Source organism: Papaver somniferum, chromosome 2, assembly GCF_003573695.1.
Source record: "Papaver somniferum cultivar HN1 chromosome 2, ASM357369v1, whole genome shotgun sequence".
NCBI lineage: Eukaryota > Viridiplantae > Streptophyta > Magnoliopsida > Ranunculales > Papaveraceae > Papaver > Papaver somniferum.
This window is the reverse complement of record NC_039359.1, coordinates 146,107,951-146,127,022: the sequence shown is the minus strand read 5'-3', so window position 1 is coordinate 146,127,022 and position 19,072 is coordinate 146,107,951. Positions and strand designations below refer to the sequence as shown.

General features: G+C 37.5%; 2 protein-coding genes across 2 annotated transcripts; one reads left to right on the top strand and one right to left on the bottom strand.

Moving 5' to 3' along the window:
* Positions 1 to 10,640: 10,640 nt before the first annotated feature.
* Positions 10,641 to 13,745, top strand: LOC113352146 (calcium-transporting ATPase 10, plasma membrane-type-like; the record flags this gene model as incomplete). The annotated part of the gene is made up of 1 exon (XM_026596009.1): positions 10,641 to 13,745. A coding segment is annotated over one exon (3,105 nt), but the record flags the coding sequence as incomplete, so codon positions are not given.
* Positions 13,746 to 13,886: 141 nt separating this feature from the next.
* Positions 13,887 to 17,906, bottom strand: LOC113349373 (pentatricopeptide repeat-containing protein At3g24000, mitochondrial-like). Its single transcript, XM_026593344.1, has 3 exons — positions 14,816 to 17,906; positions 14,420 to 14,661; positions 13,887 to 14,234 (listed from the first exon to the last, which is right to left on the bottom strand). Exon 1 carries the CDS (start codon positions 17,865 to 17,867, stop codon positions 14,916 to 14,918), a length of 2,952 nt encoding a protein of 983 aa, XP_026449129.1. The 5' UTR covers positions 17,868 to 17,906; the 3' UTR covers positions 13,887 to 14,234; positions 14,420 to 14,661; positions 14,816 to 14,915.
* Positions 17,907 to 19,072: the final 1,166 nt, after the last annotated feature.

Below are 19,072 nucleotides of genomic sequence, written 5' to 3'. Positions count from 1 at the left end.
GCGTGTGGAAGTTGACAGTAATGCAAACTTAGTTGTCAGTGCAAAGAATAGTTATTTGAAAGAAGGTAAAGAAGCCCGAAGAGTGTTTTTTTCAGATGGTTGGGATAAGATTTTTGATGATACAGATCAATTATTCTATGGTGGTGTTGATGCCGTACGTATAGCATGCCAAAAATACTGCATGAGAACTGGATATGAGGTAATTAAGAAGAAGAATGACCTTGAGAGATTCACCGCCGTATGTAGTGTGAAAGGTTGTTCATGGAAGCTGCACGCAACTGCCATTGGTAGTTCTATTGATGTTTTTAAGATAAAAGAATATGTGGGAAGGCACACCTGTGGCGGTGGTTATATGTTGAAGAATCCAAGAGTTACAAAAAAAACTCATGAACAATCTAATTCATGAGATGATCAGGCACAACCCTCGCATAACACCAGCAGAGATCATAGATTATCTTAAAGTTGGTGGTAGCATTGAAATCCAGTATCACCACGCATATCATGCAATTGAGTTGTCGCATAAACAGATTTTTGGTAATGATGTGAAGTCGTACACTGATCTTGCTTGGTGGGTGAATGCTGTTAGGGAAACAAACCCTGGGTCATTTATCGATTTCGATTTCAATGATGCTACAAAAAGATTGAATAGAATTTTTGTTTGCTTTGGAGCTTGTATAGAGGGATATAAACTATGTCATCCCATGATTTTCTGTGATTGTACATTTCTCACTGGAACTTTTAAAGGAGGTCTCATGGCAGCAACATGTCTTAATGGCAATCAAAGTAACTGGTTCTTTTTTTTTGATATGTAGTGTCTGGTAGTTAGATCACTCATATTGACCTTACTTCACTATTTGACAATGAGTATTGACCATACTACATACTATATATTGACCTTACTGAGTATGAGATAAACCATACTGCATGTCAAAATGTAGTGTCAATCAGTTGATTAACATGTCATTATGTAGTGTCAGGTTTTCACATATCAACAAAGAGGTAAACCATACTGCATGTCAATATGTAGTGTCAATATTAGTTGCTTAACATAACTAGTAATTCATTTTTGCAGGATTTTATCCGCTTGCGTTTGCTTTCTTGGTGAAGACAATATCAGCTGGGAATGGTTTTTCAAGAAACTGAAGGAGGCTTTGAATGATGATCGCCCAATCACTTTTATGACTGACCGAGGTGAAGGGTTGGTTAAATATATTCCCAAAGATTTCCCTGATTCTCATCAAAGATATTGTTACTTCCATTTGGACAAAAAATTACCTATCGCAAAGTCTGACGAAAAGTATAAGGAAGTGATTGATGCTTTCCGAAAGGCGACGTATGCTCTTTCTCCTGCAACATACGAGGAAGGTCTTCAAGAAATGGTTAATTTGGGAAGGCCTTGGGTTGATGACTACTGCCGCAACATTTCAAAAGAAAAGTGGTCCAGTGCTTTCTTCAAGGGCTGTAGTTATGGTTACACTTCATCTACCATTGTTGAATCGTTCAATAGCTGGATTAACTAAGAGAAGAAATTACATGCGTGTGCGTTCGTTGAATCGATCAGGTTTGTATCAGTTTCCTTAGTCACAGTACAAGCTTATATTAGTTTTCTTTTTGTAACAGTTATTAGCATATATGTTCTGTTAATCTACGTATATTTTTAGTATAATAGACTTGCTATCCCCTTGTCGTGTAGGCTACGTATGATGGAAATGATGTCAGAACGTCGTGAAGAGAGTCTCTTGATGGACCCAGAACTGCTAACCCCTACGTATCAAGCCTTGCTTGAACTACACATCCAAATTGGCGTCCCTGGAAAGTTAGCCAGTCAGATGCTAATCGTTATGAAGTGCATTCTCCAAGGTTAGCGTTTACCCCTATCATCTGAATGTTATTTACTTTCTCTTTCTTTTTTTTAAGTACCATGTTTCTGTGAGAACATATAAATATGTACTGTGTATATTAGGTGTACTAAAAATAACACATGAATATGTACTGTGCAGATCTCATATGGTAGATCTAGAGAGAAAAACTTGTACTTGCCAACGATGGCGCGTTTATGGTTTTCCATGCTCGCACGCTACTGCAGCTATTACTAGATCTGGAGGAAGGATTCTTGATTACGTTGAAGATTATTTCAAAGTTACCACTTTTCGTAAGCTATATTCAATAGCTATTAGACCCGTTCCTAACCACGACAGGTATGTGTCTTTAATCAGTACATTTTCATATTTTGCATAACAATATGTAATGGTAGATACCACTTACACATGTAATAGCAATTGAAACTGTCAACATAAACCTACTTACATATGGATGTTACATACTGATATGTAATGGTAGATACCACTACATTTTTTTATATTTGTTTTTCAGGAACAATATACCGTGTACATATTCATATGTAGTTGTGGTTCATTCCATTTATATGATACTGTTTTTTTCTCACAGGCCCGATGAGTATCACGTAGATGATATCGTTCTCCCAGCAGAAGTAATTAGGTCTCCACCAGGCAGGAAAAAGGGGAAACGTATTAAGTCTGCATATGAGACTAGTAGAAAATCTGTCAAGTGTTCAAACTGTAATTTGAAGACTCATCACAACAAGGCAACATGCAATCTTATCCGACAGTATGAACTTTCTGAAGAATGATTTTGTGTCAGGTATGTATTTCAGTCAGATACATATTAATGTCTTAATTAAGTAAGTTTGATACAATACAATGTACTTTTAAGCAAGTAGTGTTCTGATTTCTCTTTTTCTTTTATCACAGGCTTGAACGTGCAGCAGAATGTTATATCGGTGATGTTGCCAGATTCCTTTTCCACAATTCTTTCCTCTAGCCCTTGTTCTATTCTACCGTTTTTCTTTTTGATTTTGTCAGTACCAACTGAATTTGGTTAATAAGTATTTCATTTACAGTACATACATTACAAGTGTACTGAAAATACTTTTTTTGTTGTTTCTTAGAACATCTTTTGGTTTTGAAACATTATAAGTCTATCAAAATGTAGTTCTTGTAGTTATTTTCGAATAATGAAATATGTTGTTAAGTTTATCAAAATGTCAGTATCTATCACCAGTAGTGAAGTATTTACATACTGAAATTACATGTCAGTATTGTAGTGTTAGTATCTACCACTACATACTGATATGTAGTGGTTGTAGTGTAACCATACTAGATGTTTGTAACAAGAAAACAATTAAATATGTACTGGTTTGTGGTCTAACCATCTTCCACTAAGATTATTTAAAACATCTTTTGGTTTTCCAGCTGATTCACCATCTTCACGGGGGTCGAGGGGGCAGCGCCCCCTCGTATCAACAACACAAAATCATGTTTAAGTAACACAATTGAAATATCACTACATTAAAATTAAACCCAAATTCAAATTAAAAATCACTACATATTAAATATATGTTTTTGAACATTCTTGAACTCATGAAATGAAATGAAACCAAGAATAAAAAGAAAAGAAAATAGGTAAATAGTGATATGTACTGTCAGATTACTTTTAGCAAGTAAGACTATTTTTGTTTCATTTGCCAACTGATTTCTGGTGGAGATGCTTTCAGCAATTTGCATGCTAACGGGACCCTTTTGTTAAGAATCTTCGCTTGCACTTCTTCATCATCTCCCAAAGGCACTCCCACATATTTTCTTTTTGACATCATCTTCATAAAATGTATCACAAACAGTAGACAGTCTGGCGATCCCCCTTGTTGAGGTGCTTCACATTCATTCACTATTACATTCTTCATTGTTACTTTGTTCTTCTCCAGCAAGTACACGTTGATAGGTACATACATGTAATCTGCCATTTTGCAAGCGTGTGGATAACAAATACCTCCCCATTCAGCCTTAGAAGAATTGTATTGGTTGAACACCATTTTTTCGCAGTCATACTCAAGTAGCGTCCAATGAAGATTGTGGTGGCACATTGGTACAAGAATCTTCTTGATACTTTCATCCATCGCCAATATTGGTTTGTAAACATAATCATGTGCTGCTCCTTTGAGGTTATCCGGGAACTCGACATTGTACTGAAAACATGGATATACTTGAAGTAGTTTATATCTAATTTTGTTTTATGCAATATTGATATGTAGTGTACCTACCCCTACATACTTTTTTAATTTTTGAATATGTGCTGTAGTAAATATGCAGTGTAAGATAACAACTTACCCAAGCGGACGGATCCAGATGCAACACAGGCAAGTATTTCCTGTATATTTCGTGCATCGGTTGCTCATTCTGAAATTTGGTGTTAAGCTTGTATTGTGCGTAGTTGAGAAGATCTTTTTCTAATAAATCGTTCTGCACCAAGTCATCAACTGTAGTTCCACTTACACAAAGACCACCTTCTCCCACTCTCCAAGCAATTGAGCTAGAAAATAAACGACGTAAAGGTTAGTATTCTTTGTGTAACAGTACATACTGATATGTCTTTCTCAGTATTTTTTATACAAATATGTATGTATATCAAAAGTACATACACAAACTAATAGTACATATCAATATAAAAGTGTCAATTGAGAACTCACCTAAGATTTTTTGCATTATTGATGTATGTGGAAAGAGTACTCTTTTGTTCATCATTCATGTCATTATAGAATGGTGATTTAGTCAGTTTCCGGAAATACTTGCGCAATTTAAGCTTTCTCTTTTTGTTTAGTAGTAGTGCTTCTGCAGCTTTCGGTCCTTTATATGATGGTGAGAACTTACTTCCACTCTCATATATATCATCTACCTTCTTTGCAGGATGGGAACGAGTAACAGGTCTGGTGGGTGTTGTTACCTGTTGCTTTTCGGGCTTTGTAGCACGCTTTTTGTTCACTTTTACCATTTTTTGTTTCTGGCTTGGGCTAAACTGTTCCTGCATTTTTAATCAACATAAAAAATTATGTAAATATCTATATTGCATAAAACATAGTTACATCACCTAATCATTTTTGAAAGCATGTAGTGGTATATGATTGTATGGTATAGTGATTTCTAATGCTACCATACTGATATACATATCAGTATGTAGTGATTTGTAGTGTAATATTAACTACACAAAATGAGATTTTTAGTACATATCATTCACCTGTGATGGAACCTCCAAAACATCTTGCGAGGGGACATCCAGAACATCTTGTGATGAAACATCCAAAGGATCTTGTGATGGAACCTCCAAAACATCTTGCGAGGGGACATCCAGAACATCTTGTGATGAAACATCCGAAGGATCTTGTGATGCAACCTCCAAATGACTTTTTGAACTGGTTGTAAGTATGTATTCTTGTTGATTACCTGTAACTTCGCCTGCATCTTTTGGTTCAATCGGTTCTTGTTGCTCAGTTGTTTCTTGTGGAATTTGTAAAGGCCGCAAATCTCTTCCAAACAGATTATCAAATTGTTCTCGTAAGTTAATACCAAAAAGACCATCGTTGTTATCTGGAAGGAGGTATGCAAACTCTTCGACATAAACACCAATGACAGAGTTTGCCATTTCTATAAAATCTGGCATAGACAGCTTTTCAATGTGTTCCAAACTCGACATCATAGTAAACAAAGGTACATCCAGCAAATGAAACTCTTCCGCCGCCAATCCGGCGTTATACTCTGTAAATTTCTGTGAATTAACTACAACTGAAGACTTCGTTTCTAGCATAGTTGTAAGCAACTCCTTTGCTGCTTCCTTCCTAACTTCAAGTTGATCAACCTGCAAAAATCAATTGAAACTGTCAACAAAAACCTACTTAGCTTGAGTTTTTGCTATGTCTACCACCACAAGAATGTACTGTTACATATAAATATGTTCCACTACAAGAATGTACTGTTACATATCAATATGTAATGGTAGATACCACTACATATTGATAAGTAACAGATAGATATCAATATGTAATGGTATCTACCATTACATATTGATATGTCACAGATAGATATTAATATGCTACTTAGACTACGTACTGATATGCTACTTACCTGTGTGTTTTCTTTGCCCTTTTTCTCTTGTATCTCTTTGACTATTTGCTCCAAATTAGATTTAGCCCAATTTTTAACCTCAGAACGCGGAACTTCAACATCATGGAACTTCAATACTGAAGTTGTTGACAATTCAACCTCAGAGGTGGCATTAGCATGAGTTTGATCTTTCGGTGTTGACAAACCAACTTCAGGAATGTTGACATTAGCATCTGTTTGATCTTCCGGAGAACCTTGTATTTCGTTCTCAACTATTTGGTCCACATTCAACTCTTCATTGGGGTTTCTTGGAGTAGGTGTACATCCCAAGCTAACATAATCTTCCTGGATGGCTTCTCTCTGCAAAGGGAAAGCTTTCCGGTAAATATCATGCAACATGAACTCAATCTTTGAAGCGTCAACCGGTTCTCCCTCTTGCTGCATTGTGTTGAATTCACTCCATTTTGCAGATATTGTATTCCTCAAATCATCGTATTTAATCTTCCAATCTTCTCCCCCCAATACTGAGTCCTCTTCTTCTTTCTCTTCTTCTTTCTCTTCTTCCGATTCGGAATTGTCATCTAAACAAAAAGCATCATCATTTGCTTCCTGTTGAATCCTTCTTGAAATACGATTAAGGATTTTCTTTCTTCGTGTGTTATCTCATCTTTGAAATCAACATGGAACTGGTACAAATCAAATAAATGTAAAAAAGCAACTACATATTAGATATTACAAAAAAAAAAACATGTCGTAGTTCTTTCTCTATTGGATACACAGGGAGAACTACATATTGATATGCTAATAACTACATATCAATATGTATCACCACAAATTGATATGCTAATAACTAATACATATTGATATGCTAATATGTAGTAGTATATTGATATGCTAATAACTACTACATATTGATATGCTAATAATTACATATCAATATGTCAAACTACGTGTACTTATCAATATATATTTTTATTATGACAAAATATGTACGACAAGTTTACCTGATACTCAGAAAGATCAATATCCTTTAGGAACTCAGCACATATCTTTGTATGATTCCACCTAGCCACTCTTGGCACATACATTCCTGCAGGTTCTGTCACTATATCCTCGGGCGCCACCAAATGGGTATGCTCCGCAAACCATGGCTGCAAAATATTAATATGCAGTATTAGATATACTATAAAAATGTAGAAAACACATAAAACAAAAACATTTTGAAGTAGAATAAACAAATAAATAGATTCTTACCAACAAATAAATAGCACAACCATTTGTGCATTCTACGGATTCCACGTTTTCATTCAGCTCTTTCTCTAAATGAGAATGGATGAGGTCAGGCCATGAAATATTCTTAGCCTTCTCAAGATCAAGAACGAAACCAATATATTTTTCAGTCAAAGCGTTTGCATCACTTGTAGAGAAAAATAATGAAGTGCACATATACAGGCAGATAAGCCTAACAAGATCTTCGGCATCTTCCTCGTCTTCCTTGTCTTCTTCAGAATCTTCATTTGATTGATCACTCACGCTTTGCAGAGACTCTTCATCAGACTTCTTCTTTTTCAGATTAATTGGTGTTCGTTTAAGGATATTCAAGATTGCCTTCACAATCATTGGCCTAGTCACTTTATCACCAACTTTCATATCAGTAGGAAAAGTCCTTTTGAAAAATTCTGTTTCACGCCATCCACTTTTTTTATTGACTTGTGTAAGCCTGTAATCAAGATATTCCCTATTTGGAATTCTCGGCATCCCATAAATAAGTGTCATTTCTTCTGGTGTGGATACTAGCTCATTCGGTTGGCCATGCCTTTTAAAGACAAATCTAAGCTTGTTTGGATCTTGACCCCTAACGTAACAGCGTAACATTTTCGTCATTGCATCTTCAATCTTCAACCAATGTTCCAACTCAAATCTTGTGTACCAGAACATTAGGAACAGGTTACCGAATGATGCTTCAGAAATCATCTTCAGCTGCAACTCACGCAACTCAAGGTTCTCAGTGGACTTCGCAATAGCCTTCTTAGTGGTCCTAATAGTCTTCGTAAGCCCCCACAAGCCCCTGAAACCGCCACGGTATAAACTTCGTGGTTTTCCATCTCCTTTCTTACGCTTATTAGCACCTACACAATAAATGGAACCAAAAACTATTACAGTACATATCAATATGGTATATCAAATATGTAGTTACATCATCAATATGTAATTGTAATATCTACCAAGTCTTGAAACTACATATTATTAACAGTACATACGAGAATATTAGTATCCACCTCTACATATTTATATGTAATATGTTATCAGAGTATAAGTATTTACCTCTACATATTGATATATAATAGTAGATACCACTACGTATTATTTTAACTACATATCGATTTGTAATAGTACATATGGCATATGTATCTGCTTTGATACAGTAAAATGTAATACCAAAAACAAGCAAAACAATGCATCATTACATGCTCATAAACATATGTTATTAAGGATACATATTATTCATACGCTTTGTTCTTATATGTAGTTGTACTACATACCTTCTACATTTGCTTTCCCCCCTTTTGTTTTTGGTGAAGGAGTAGCAGCTTTCAAGGCAACTGCTTTCTTCCCCTTCTCTTCCCCTACACCATATCAAATATGTAGTTAATGTATCTACCATGAATATGAAACAAATACATATCAAATACCACAACATACTGGTAATTTTATAACTACATACTGATAACTACATATGAACCACAACATACTGGTATTATTAAGAATTATCTTCAGTTTTAACATTACAAACCTTCTTTCAGGAGCGCTTTTGCTTTCCCCCTTTTTGCTTTTCCCTTTCCTTTTGGAGAAGGAGTAGCAGCTCTCAGGACAAGTGCTTTGTTCCCCTTTGCTGGTGGTGAAGGAGTAGCAGCCTTTGTCACTTTTTTTCCTTTTGCTTTAGTAGTTGCCGCTGCTGTTTTTCTTTTGCTTTTTGCTTCAGGAGCAGCATCTGCTTTCTTTCCTTTGGTTTTTGCTGTTTTTGTAAACCAAAAGTTTTGTACACATTACATATCAGTATGGTACAACATATAACTTGTAAAAATGAAGTACAAATTGCGGACAACATATTGATATGTAGCACACATATAAATTGACATACTAAATTTTAGTATGTATTAGTTAAACAACACTACATTTCAATATGTAACAGTACATATTTTAGGTTTTGGGAATATTGCATGTCAATATGAAGTACATATTAGGCTTTGTTTTTGATTTGATTTACCTTTTTCCTGAGGAACCTTACTCATATAACTTGTCAAAACGAAGTACAAATTGCAGACTACATATCAAAAAGTTTTGTACACATTACATATCAGTATGGTACAACATATAACTTGTCAAAATGAAGTACAAATTGTAGAAAACATATTGATATGTAGTACTCATATAAATTGACATACTAAATTTTAGTATGTATTAGTTAAACAACACTACATTTCAATATGTAACAGTACATATTTTAGGTTTTGGGAATATTGCATGTCAATATGAAGTACATATTAGGCTTTGTTTTTGATTTGATTTACCTTTTTCCTGAGGAACCTTACTCATACTTCTTGTTGTTGGAGATTTAGCAGTAGGGGAGGTTCCTGTTGGTGAATCATCGGTAGACTTTTTTCTTCTTTTCACTGGTATACGAGATTTAGCAGTAGGGGAGGTTTTTGTTGCTGAATCATCGACAGATTTCCTTCTTCTTTTCAATAGTGTAGGAGATTTAGAAGCAGTGGACGCTTCTGTTGGTGAATCATCGTCAGATTTCTTTCTTCTTTTCACTGGTGATGGAGATACTTCAGTAATTTCTTATGTAATCGTCCTCTTAATTTTTCTACTTGTACCCGTTTCTTCTTCAATTGAATTTAATGAAAATTAGGTCAGATACTGAAAGAAGAAGCAGTTTCTGTTTCTGATAATGGTGATTTTTCGATCTTTTTTTGATAATGGTGATAAATCCATTGAGTTAGGTTGCAGAAGAGAGACGGGAGCAGTTTTCTGATATGTGAAGAAAGACGAAGCAGTTTGCGTTTTTCAATTTAGGTTGCAGAAGAGATAGAGAATGCAACTGGAAAAAAACTGAAAAGAAAACGGACGGAAACTGTACACATCACGTGGTCCAGGGCATATAGGTAAAATAACATGTTTTTAAACTTTATTGGACTAGCCATTAATTGTTATATCCCGCTGGACCAGCCAGTAATCCGGGTCGGGTTTTCTGGACTAAGCAGTAAATCTCTCAAAATTTATAGTAGATGATTTTTGGGTTCCCGGGCACAAAATCTAGTTCTAGTTTATACCTAGGTCTATAAATACTAGTCATAAACTTTTGGTTTTCTGTGTCGCAGTGAATCCTGAGAGTTGCTTGAAGAAACGAGTTCGATTCTCTGATTTTGAAGAAGAAGTTTGTTTTGCTGCAGTGGAGTAAGCAAATCGCATAAAGGTAATTCTTTTGTGTTCTTGTTTGATTTCAGTATGGTTTGTGTTCTTGCACAAGGTTTCCGCATAGAGGTTTTGGGTGTTCAAAAAGTAGCAAAATCTTAAGCACAGCAAGATATTCAGTTTAAGAATCTGATTTTTTGGTTTCCAGATAACAAAATCATGAGTAATCCAGGCGACTACATTGTGAACCTGCACGAGATACACTGTGAACCTGTTGATGATGGTGAAAGTTCTTCTTCCGGTCCTATTGATAGTCTCGAAAATTGGAGACGAGCTACATATCTTGTCTTGAATCTACGGCGCGGTAGGTTCCGGTACACACGGGACTTGAAAAAGGATGAAGAAAAAGAAGAAACTATGAGCAAGATCAGAGCACATGCTCAAGTCATCCGGGCTACAGTTCTTTTCAAAGAGGCTGCTGCGCAGAAGCCGTTTGAACCTGCAGTTCCTCATGTAGATTTTGGTATTGAACCAGCTCAGTTAACTGACATGACCAGCAATAACAACTTTGGTGCATTGGAGCAGCATGGTGGTGTTAATGGACTGTCAGAGATGTTAAGAACAGATGCGAATAAGGGTATCACCGGAGATGATGATGATATTCTTAGTCGGAAGAACATATTTGGGTCTAACACTTACCCTCAGAAGAAATCTCGCACCATCTGGAGCTTCCTCTGGGAAGCTTGGCAAGACCGGACGCTAATTACCTTGATCGTAGCCGCAGCAATATCTTTGGGTTTGGGGATTAAGTCAGACGGTTGGAAAGAAGGGTGGTATGATGGTGGGAGCATTGCGTTTGCTGTTATTCTTGTTATAATGGTTACTGCTGTCAGCGATTACCGACAATCTCTTCAGTTTCAGAGCTTGAATGATGAAAAACGAGACATACATATGGAGGTCACTAGAGGTGGTAAAAGAGTGGAGGTCTCGATATTCGACCTCGTGGTTGGTGATGTTGTGCCTTTAAAGATTGGTGATCAGGTCCCTGCGGATGGAGTTCTAATTTCTAGCCACTCTCTTTCTGTTGATGAATCTAGCATGACTGGGGAGAGCAAGCTTGTTCAAAAAGATCGCAAGCATCCTTTTATGATGTCTGGTTGCAAAATTGCTGATGGTTATGGCACTATGCTGGTAACTGGTGTTGGGACAAACACTGAATGGGGGTTGCTGATGGCCACCATATCAGAGGACAATAATGAAGAGACTCCTTTGCAGGTACGTCTGAATGGTGTTGCAAGTTTTGTTGGTATAGTTGGGCTCGTGGTAGCTGTTTTCGTGTTCGCTGTTCTTTTGGTTAGATATTTCACTGGCCATTCATCAAATCCATACATCAAAGGGAAAACAAGTTCTGGTGATGCAGTGGATGCATTTATTAAAATCTTCACGGTTGCGGTCACCATTGTGGTCGTTGCAGTCCCTGAAGGTCTTCCTCTTGCCGTCACCTTGACCCTTGCTTATTCAATGAAGAAGATGATGGTTGACAAGGCTCTGGTGCGGAGGCTTTCTGCCTGTGAAACTATGGGATCTGCAACGACTATTTGCAGTGATAAGACTGGCACATTGACCTTGAATAAGATGACTGTCACCGAGGCTTATATTGGGGGAAAGAAGACTGATTCTCCTGACAACATCTCATTGTTATCTGCCACTGCACATTCTCTGATTAAAGAAGGTGTTGCACTGAACACCACAGGAAGTGTGTTTACCTCTGATACTGGTGAAGTTGAGATTTCTGGGTCTCCTACTGAGAAAGCGATTCTTTGGTGGGGTGTCAAGCTAGGGATGAACTTTGAAGAGCTAAGGTCGCAATGTAAGCTTCTTCATGTTTTTCCTTTCAACTCGGAGAAGAAACGAGGGGGTCTTGCTCTACAACTTCCTGATTCTCGAGTTCATATTCATTGGAAAGGTGCTGCTGAGATAGTCCTAAGCTCATGCACAGAATACCTTGATGCGGATGGATCCTGCAAAAGAATGGATGAGGGCATGGTGAAATATTTCAAGGACGCTATTTCTGAAATGGCTGCGAATAGTTTGCGATGTGTTGCTCTTGCCTGCAGATCATATCCAATAGAGAATGTTCCGAAAGATGAAGATAGTTTGGCCGAGTGGGTTATCCCTGAAGATGAACTAGTTTTGTTGGCTATCGTCGGGTTAAAGGATCCTTGTCGTCCAGGAGTTAGAGAAGCTGTAGAACTATGCACCAAGGCTGGTGTTAAGGTACGGATGGTAACTGGAGACAACCTTCAGACAGCAAAAGCAATAGCTCTGGAATGTGGAATTCTTGCTTCTGATGTGGATGCTATGGAGCCAACTCTCATTGAAGGAAAGAGATTCCGCGAGTTGTCTGAATCCGATAGAGAAGAAGTTGCAGGAAAAATCTCAGTGATGGGTAGGTCTTCTCCAAATGACAAGTTGTTGCTTGTTCAAGCACTGAAGAAAAGAGGTCACGTTGTTGCAGTGACTGGGGATGGCACCAACGATGCTCCTGCGCTGAAAGAGGCTGATATAGGTCTTGCCATGGGGATTCAAGGAACTGAAGTGGCAAAGGAGAGCGCAGACATTATTATACTGGATGATAACTTTGCTTCGGTTGTAAAGGTTGTGCGCTGGGGAAGGTCTGTGTATGCTAATATCCAAAAGTTCATTCAGTTCCAGCTCACAGTTAATGTTGCTGCTCTTGTCATCAATGTTGTCGCTGCAGTATCCTCTGGTGAAGTTCCCTTAAACGCCGTCCAGCTTCTCTGGGTCAATATTATCATGGACACTCTTGGAGCACTTGCATTGGCCACGGAACCACCAACAGATCGTCTAATGGACAGAGCTCCAGTTGGTAGAAAGGAACCACTCATTACAAATATCATGTGGAGGAACTTATTTGTGCAGGCAATATACCAAGTGACTGTGCTTCTCGTCCTTTACTACAAGGGTGAGAGCATCCTACATCTGACGAAGAGTGAGCATGATATCAAGGTGAAGAATACTTTGATCTTCAATGCATTTGTCCTCGCCCAGTTATTCAACGAGTTCAATGCACGAAAGCCTGATGAGTTTAACGTCTTCCCTGGAATCACCAGAAATCGCCTCTTTATGGGCATCATCTCAGTAACTCTTGTGCTTCAGATCCTGATCATCTTCTTTCTGGGAAAATTCACCAGCACTGTGCGACTAAGCTGGGGATTGTGGCTGATTTCTGTTGGTATTGGTTTTATCAGTTGGCCTTTAGCAGTACTTGGGAAGTTTATTCCAGTCCCTGCAACTCCCCTTGGCCATTACTTCACAAGACTTTTCCGCAAAATTCCTTGGTGCAAGTCCTGAATGAGGTTCGGGGTTCTATAGGCGTAATTTATTAGTAATGGATGTTTAGGATTAGTTTAGTTGCAATTCCTATAATATTTTCTGTTTTTTTTTTTTTTTTTGCTCAATCAATTCGAATTTTGTTATGTGATTAGATTTGATTATGTTAAATGACACGTTACAGTTTTCTGTTTGCAAAAAAAGAAAAGAAAATTACATTAGATTTTTACCAAGTACTCCTCAAATAGTAAAACCCATATATCTGTAATAAAGTATGGATGCAAGGTATTTACATTATACATTTCTCATCCATCTTCTGGTTAGTACTTTTGTGGTTCCTGGTTCACAGGCAGAAGTGATCCACGTCGTGACGCCGAAACCTTCTGTTTGCAACTGTCTTGGAACTTCAAGGATCAAATAATCTCCTGAATCAAAATTTTGAGGAACCCGAAAATTGATAAATGCAGCTTCAGTTAACAACTGGAGTTTCTGAACAGGTGTAGCTTCTTTCTGTGGTGAAAACCAAGAAACATCAATGAAAACAAAGAAAAGAGTTAGAAGCAGGCAGGGCATCAAACATTTTCTTTTTTCCTAGACAAAATCAGCAAGGTTGGCTGCTTAAAATTTATGTGCACAAACGCAACAAGAAAAGCGCTGCATTCAGAAGTTATATTCTGATAGAAGTGGAATCTTACCTGGTTGTCTTTCCAATCTAGCGGAATGACAATGAGCAGACTTGCTCGCAGGTGCATTAGGAACTTCTTGGGTACACAAAGCATCTAAGGTTGTGTTAAAGTTTGTATCTTGATCTCCATGGCACATATATCAACATTCACCTTGTTTCTTCGATTAGTCTCTGAGAAACATAGTTTAACAAGCCAATACAATGATTTTGCCGGTGGGGATCTGAGAGTGTGAAATTCAGCATGAATGTAACCTGTAATGAGGAATAAACATCTTGTCAATATAACAAGGAACCGGTCATTAACACAGCAGGAGTAACAAAGTCACAGCAACAGTGATTCTTTTTTCTCATAACTATAATCAACCTAAAAATATAGATCAGGATATGATGCCACACAAGAAATAACCTGTAGTTCTGTCATGTCCTTTCCTAATGTGCACGTGTGTAGCTGAGCTACTTTCTGACAAATCCCAATAGCGAGTCATACAAGCTTTTTCATCAGGCCATCACCAATAATCCCGACAAGAGCAAGAACCATTCTGGAAGTGGTGGAAACGAGTAACATCCCGGATAATAATATCTCTATCAATGACATCTGAGAGGAGTTTCATGGCATTATGACAGTCTCCACAGATGCGCAGATTCTTGAAAATCCGTATGGGTTTTGCAGGTCCCTTGCTTATAAGGGCGAAGGCAAGGGCCAATCTTTCACTGTGATAAATAAGACTTTCCTTCTTCTTTTCTTCAGAGACCTTATTAAGCACAAACTGGGTGTTTGGCACATATCCTGCTGCTTTCAGTTTCTGGTCCAGTTCGTCCAACTTCAGGTAAATCTCTTTTACCTTTGGATGAGAACCGTCTTTAGATAGAAATGTATGAAATTCACCATTAATCTCAACCCAGCTACACCCTGGTTCTTTTTTCACGCCTTGACTAGACATCTTCGATCTGACCTTTTTCACGTCATCCCACATTCCTTTTGCTGCATAAATGTTGGATAGCAAAATATAAGTCGAGTCTGTCTCGGGTTCAAGTTGGAAGAGTTTTTCCGCGGCTCTTTCTCCAAACTCCACATTACCATGCATTTTACAAGCACCCAAAGCTGTCTGCCAAACCAATGCATTAGGCTTGATATTCATTTTCTCGATGAAGTTTTCTACCTCCTCAAGTTTACCTGCCCGACCAAGGATATCAACCATACAAGCATAGTGTTGAATCGTTGGAATAATGCCATAAACTTCTTTTATTGATTCAAAATGTTGCTTTCCTTTTTCGACCAAACCAATGTGGCTACAAGCCGAAAGCACACCTATAAAGGTTATCTCATTGGGTTGTATACCTTCATTTAGCATACTATTAAATGTCTGAAGAGATTTCTCTCCATCTCCATTTTGAGAGTACCCACAGATCATTGTGTTCCACGAAACTATATCCCTCGATTCTGAGCTTTCGAATACCTCCTCTGCATCTTCTATGGCCCCACATTTCCCGTACATATCTACAAGAGCACTCGTAACAAACACATCACATGAATGACCGGACTTGATGACCTGTGAATGAAGCTGTCGGCCACTTTCCAGAGCTGATATAGTAGAACAACCTCTTAAACAGCTAGCCAGAGTGAACTCATTAGGGTTCACACCTTCTCGCTGCATTTGGCGGAAGCACTCAAATGCCTTTTCCCCTTGATTTGCCTGTGCATACTCACTGATAACTGTGGTCCAAGTGAAAAAATCTCGTTCTTTCATTCTTTTGAAAACCTTGTGTGCATTTTCCAAGCACCCACATTTGGAGTACATGTCTACAAGTGATGCTCCAACAAAATCATCAGTTTGTAGATTGTTCTTAACAATTTGGCCATGGATTTGCTGGCCAAAGCTCATATCTGACAGGCTAGAACAAGATCTTAAGGTGCTAATGAATGTGTATTTGTTAGGTTTAAAACCTTCCACAACCATCCTATTGAAGATAATTGGTGCCTGACTACAAGCATCACCTTCATGGAACCCAGACAAGAAGGCGTTCCATGAAATGACAACCCTGTCTTCCATGGACTCAAATACCCTGAAACCATCTTGAACTGATCCCGATTTCATGTACATTGTGATAAGTGCATTACTAACCGACTTATCAGAGTCAAACCCAGATTTGCATATGCAAGCATGGACACTTTTGCCATATCGGAGGTCAATTAAATTGGTGCTAGCACTAACAACACTAGCAAGGGTATATTGATTCGGTCTAAGACCAGCTTTCCCCATGTCAGCAAATAGTTTTGTTACTTCGCAGGTTTTTCCTTGCTGATCAAGACAAGCAATCATTGTACTCCAGGCCACCACGTCTGGATTTAAAACTCTAACGAATATTTTTTGTGCATCTTCAGCCAGTCCACACTTGGAATACATATCAACCAAACTGCTGCTCAAAATCCCATCAAGTTCAGTTCCAGTCTTGATTGCAAGAGAATGAACTATCTGACCTTCTCTTGCGTTTCCTAAGCTTGCACACCCCTTTAGCACACTGGATAAAGTAAACTTACTGAATTTCATATCCGACTCATACATTTTATGGAAAAGATTCAAAACCCTTCTCCCATCACCAATCTTAGCGTACCCATTCAGCAATGCATTCCACGAAACGACATTTAGTTCAGGTATGTTAAAAAACACTCCCTCTGCAAGTTCCATCTCACCACATTTTGCGTAAAGATCAACAAGAGCAGACCCAACAAATACGTCCCCTAAAACTCCAGCTTTTACCACTTCTGCGTGCATCTGCTTTCCAAATTCCAATGCCAAACACATTGAACAAGCCTTTAAAGCCGAAGCAAAAGCAAACCCATTTCCCAAAATACCTTCACTTCGCATCCGACGAAACAAACCAACACCTTCATAACCATTTCCTGCTGCAGAATAACCCGCAATCAACACAGTGAAAGACACAACATCTCGTTCCAGCATTTCATCAAACACGAGATGAGCAAGTGTCAAATCCCCACATTTTACATACATATTTACAAGACATATCCACAAATATGAATCAGGGTTCATCCCACTAATAATCACCTGCCCATGAACTGCTTTACCATTATAAAGAGACCCTTTCGTTGAACAATCCTGAAGCAATCCAGAGTACATCTTCAATGTCTCCTTATCATAAAATTTTGGTACTACTCGTTCAACACAACTAGTTGAATTCAAAGCTAATGAATTCATCACTAATCTGGGTTTCTTCTTTTGATGTGGTTTTACAGAAGAAACCATTGAAGAATCATTGTTCTTGTTAATACTAGTTGTATTGCAAAATGGGTCTGGTTCTATAAAGTTGAAAGACCATAATAAGGATAATGTAGACATATCAGAGCAATGTAGAAATTTGTGTTTGTTCTTTTTCAGTCCTTGATGATGGTAACGTAATGGAAAGAACAAACCACGGAAACTAGAATGTGTTTTAAGCATTAACAGCAGCTACTTGTCAGAAAGGGGAGGCGTGATGCCAAGCGAAGAAGGGGAAGACGTATTATTCCTATGGGTCTTCCTGTTTTCCTTTCGAATAATACGGATTCGTCTTTGAAGACAAATGGCATATGGCTATGGGGATAAATTAGGGTTGCACAAAGTACCCGCTGGCTTGTGGCCTGGTTAGGTCAGAGAGAGTTCATGGACGCCCTTGCGCAGCTTTGCCCCATTATGTAGGTGGGCGGATGCAAGTTTTTACTCATTGCTCAGCCTGCCTGATAGCCTGTTTATGTTCGGTCAAAGTTTTTACAACCACAATTTTATGTTTTTACATGTATTTTTCGTACTAAGTACTAACTAATAAAACTAGTTTGTAGTGCTACCCACGGGTCAATGTCACGCTATAAAATATTGGAACTATGTTTTAAAATTAGTTTCATACAACACAAATGAATATTATTAAAAATCTAATAAAATTTCAACGTGTTCACAATCTTACGGAATATAAAGCAGATGAATATCATTAAAAATCTAATAAAATTTCAATATTTTTACAATTCTACGGAATAAAAACTAACAAAACTACGAAGTAAAAACTAACAAAACATTGAATAAACTGATAAAAAACCAATACAATAGTAAAAACTAATTAAAAAAGCATGGACTCAATATAAACCAAATAAAACTACATTGCGATTATACGAAAAATCAATGTAATTAGGAAAGATTGTGATATGTTAATCCAAATATTGTTGGGTATTTAGCGGTGAGTAAATTGTCTATAAAATGGTATGAAGACCATGTAAACTGTTTTTTTTTATTTCCTTTTTCTTTTCTTTGTTAAAATCTTTAATAAAGGTATAGTTTTGAATTTGCGACCATGTCGACCGTTCACTATCGGCATGAATATTTAAATCGTGTCGATTCTTGACTTTGTTTTTTATATTTCATCTAAGAAACAATACAATCTAAAATCAATAACTAACTAATAGTATAATCTAATAACTAATATAAATAATTAACAACTAATTAAATAAGGGCAATTTAATCGTAATATCATTTTTTTTGATTTGGTCATAAGAGTTTTATTAAACAATATATGTACATTTATTTTCCTTCCCATATGCGAAACAGAATGAGTACTTGTCTGTGCACGAAGCACATGGATCATTTTGGACTTGTTGGGTGGGTAAAATATAAATGTT

What these genes read in the sequence shown, in the direction of transcription:
- LOC113349373 (XM_026593344.1), bottom strand. Translation starts at nt 17,867, where the DNA reads ATGCTTAAAACACATTCTAGTTTCCGTGGTTTGTTCTTTCCATTACGT.